Source organism: Vulpes lagopus, chromosome X, assembly GCF_018345385.1.
Source record: "Vulpes lagopus strain Blue_001 chromosome X, ASM1834538v1, whole genome shotgun sequence".
In the NCBI taxonomy this organism is placed as follows: Eukaryota; Metazoa; Chordata; class Mammalia; order Carnivora; family Canidae; genus Vulpes; species Vulpes lagopus.
The window spans coordinates 63,344,125-63,347,021 of NC_054848.1; the positions used below are offsets into that span (position 1 = coordinate 63,344,125).

Here is a 2,897-nt window from a genome sequence, read left to right on the forward strand (position 1 = left end):
CAATGTCCACAATAGCCAAACTGTGGAAGAAGCCTCGGTGTCCATCAAAAGATGAATGCATAAAGAAGATGTGGTTTATGTATACAATGGAATATTACTCATCCATTAGAAATGACAAATACCCACCATTTGCTTCAACGTGGATGGAACTGAAGGTTATTATGCTGAGTGAAGTAAGTCAATCGGAGTAGGACAAACATTGTATGTTCTCATTCATTTGGGGAATATAAATAATAGTGAAAGGGAATATAAGAGAAGGGAGAAGAAATATGTGGGAAATATCAGAAAGGGAGACAGAACATGAAAGACTACTAACTCTGGGAAAGGAACTAGGGGTGATGGATGGGGAGGAGGGCGGGGGGTGGGGGTGAATGGGTGATGGGCACTGAGGGGGGCACTTGACGGGATGAGCACTGGGTGTTATTCTGTATGTTGGTAAATTGAACACCAATAAAAAATAAATTTATTATTTTTAAAAAAAGAAGCTTTTCTTTTTCACAACGGTTTTGCCCCCAGAAGACAGGTGTCGTGAAAACCACCGCTAAACCTAAACCTAAATTGGAAAGGAAAAGACTCACATCAACATCTTCATCATTGGACACATAGATTCGGGCAAGTCTACCACTACTGGCCATCTGATCTACAAATGTGGTGAGATCGACAAAAGAACTACCGAAAAATTTAATAAGGAGGCTGCTGAGATGGGAAAAGGCTCCTTCAAGTATGCCTGGGTCTTGGATAAACTGAAAGCTGATTATGAATGTGGTATCACCATTGATATCTCCCTGTGGAAATTTGAGACCAGCAAGTATTATGTGACTATCATTGATGCCCCAGGGCACAGAGACTTTATCAAAAACATGATTACAGGCACATCTCAGGCTGACTGTGCTATCTTGATTGTTGCTGCTGGTGTTGGTGAATTTAAAACAGGTATCTCCAAGAATGGGCAGACCCGTGATCATGCCCTTCTGGCTTACACACTGGGTGTAAAACAACTAATTGTTGGTGTTAACAAAATGGATTCCACTGAACCACCCTACAGCCAGAAGAGATACAAGGAAATTGTTAAGGAAGTCAGCACCTACATTAAGAAAATTGGCTACAACCCTGACACAGTAGCATTTGTGCCAGTTTCTGGTTGGAATGGTGACAACATGCTGGAGCCAAGTGCTAACATGCCTTGGTTCAAGGGATGGAAAGTCACCTGTAAAGATGGGAATGCCAGCGGAACCACACTGCTTGAAGCCCTGGATTGCATTCTGCCACCAACTCGTACAACTGATAAGCCCTTGCGTCTGCCTCTCCAAAACGTCTACAAAATTGGTAGTATTGGTACTGTCCCAGTGGGTCGAGTGGAGATTGGTGTTCTTAAGCCTGGCATGGTGGTCACCTTTGCTCCAGTCAATGTTACAACTGAAGTAAAGTCTGTTGAAATGCACCATGAAGCTTTGAGTGAGGCTCTTCCTGGGGACAATGTGGGCTTCAATGTCAGGAACATATCTGTCAAAGATGTTCCTCGTGGCAACGTGGCTGGTGACAGCAAAAATGACCCACCAATGGAAACAGCTGGCTTCATGGCTCAGGTGATTATCCTGAACCATCCAGGCCAAATCAGTGCTGGATATGCACCTGTGCTGAATTGTCACACAGCTCACATTGCTTGCAAGTTTGCTGAGCTGGAGGAAAAGATAGGTCAGCGTTCTGGAGAGACCCTGGAAGATGGTCCCAAGTTCTTGAAATATGGGGATGCTGCCATTGTTGATATGCTTCCTGGCAAACCTATGTGTGTTGAGAGCTTCTCTGACTATCCTCCTCTGGGCCGTTTTGCTGTTCGTGACATGAGACAGACAGTTGCTATGGTTGTCATCAAAGCAGTGGACAAGAAGGTAGCTGGAGCTGGCAAAGTCACCAAGTCTGCCCAGAAAGCTCAGAAGGCTAAATGAATATTATCCCCAATACCTGCCACCCCAGTCTTAATCAGTGGTGGAAGAACGGTCTCAGAACTGTTGTGTCAATTGGCCCTTTAAGTTTAATAGTAAAAGACTGGTTAATGATAACAATGCATCGTAAAACCTTCAGAAGGAAAGGAGAATGTTTTGTGGACCATTTGTGTGTGTGTGTGTGTGTGTGTGCGCGCGCGCACGTGTGTGGCAGTTTTAAGTTATTAGTTTTTAAAATCAGCACTTTTTAATGGAAACAACTTGACCAAAAATCTGTCACAGAATTTTGAGACCCATTAAAACAAAAGTTTAATGAGAAAAAAAAATAAAGAAGCTTTTGCACAGTAAAAGAAACAGTCAACAAAACTAAAAAACAACCTACAGAATGGGAGGAGATATTTGCAAATGACCTATCCAATAAAGGTCTAGTATCCAAGATCTATAAATAACTTATTCAACTCAACAGCAAAGAAACAATCCAATCATGAAATGGGCAAAAGACATGAACAGAAATCTCACAGAGGAAGACATAGACATGACCAACAATGAGAATGGGGAAAATTAACAAGGCAGGAAACCACAAATGTTGGAGAGGATGCAGAGAAAGGGGAACCTTCTTGAACTGTTGGTGGGAATGTGAACTGGTGCAGCCACTCTGGAAAACTGTGTGGAGGTTCCTCAAAGAGTTAAACATAGATCTGCTCTAGATCCAGCACTTGCGCTGTTGGGTTTTACCCCAAAGATACAGATGCAATGAAACACCAGGACACCTAGACCCCGATGTTTATAGCAGCAATGTCCACAATAGCCAAACTGTGGAAGGAGCCTCAGTGTCCATAGAAAGATGAATGCATAAAGAAGATGTGGTTTATGTATACAATGGAATATTACTCAGCCATTAGAAACGACAAATACCCTCCATCTGCTTCGACGTGGATGGAACTGGAGGGTATT

The 2,897-nt window shown here is 42.8% G+C and overlaps 1 protein-coding gene across 1 annotated transcript; it reads left to right on the forward strand.

The window, feature by feature from the left end:
- Nucleotides 1-563: 563 nt before the first annotated feature.
- Nucleotides 564-1,946, forward strand: LOC121483192 (elongation factor 1-alpha 1-like; the record flags this gene model as incomplete). The annotated part of the gene is made up of 1 exon (XM_041741535.1): nucleotides 564-1,946. A coding segment is annotated over one exon (1,383 nt), but the record flags the coding sequence as incomplete, so codon positions are not given.
- Nucleotides 1,947-2,897: the final 951 nt, after the last annotated feature.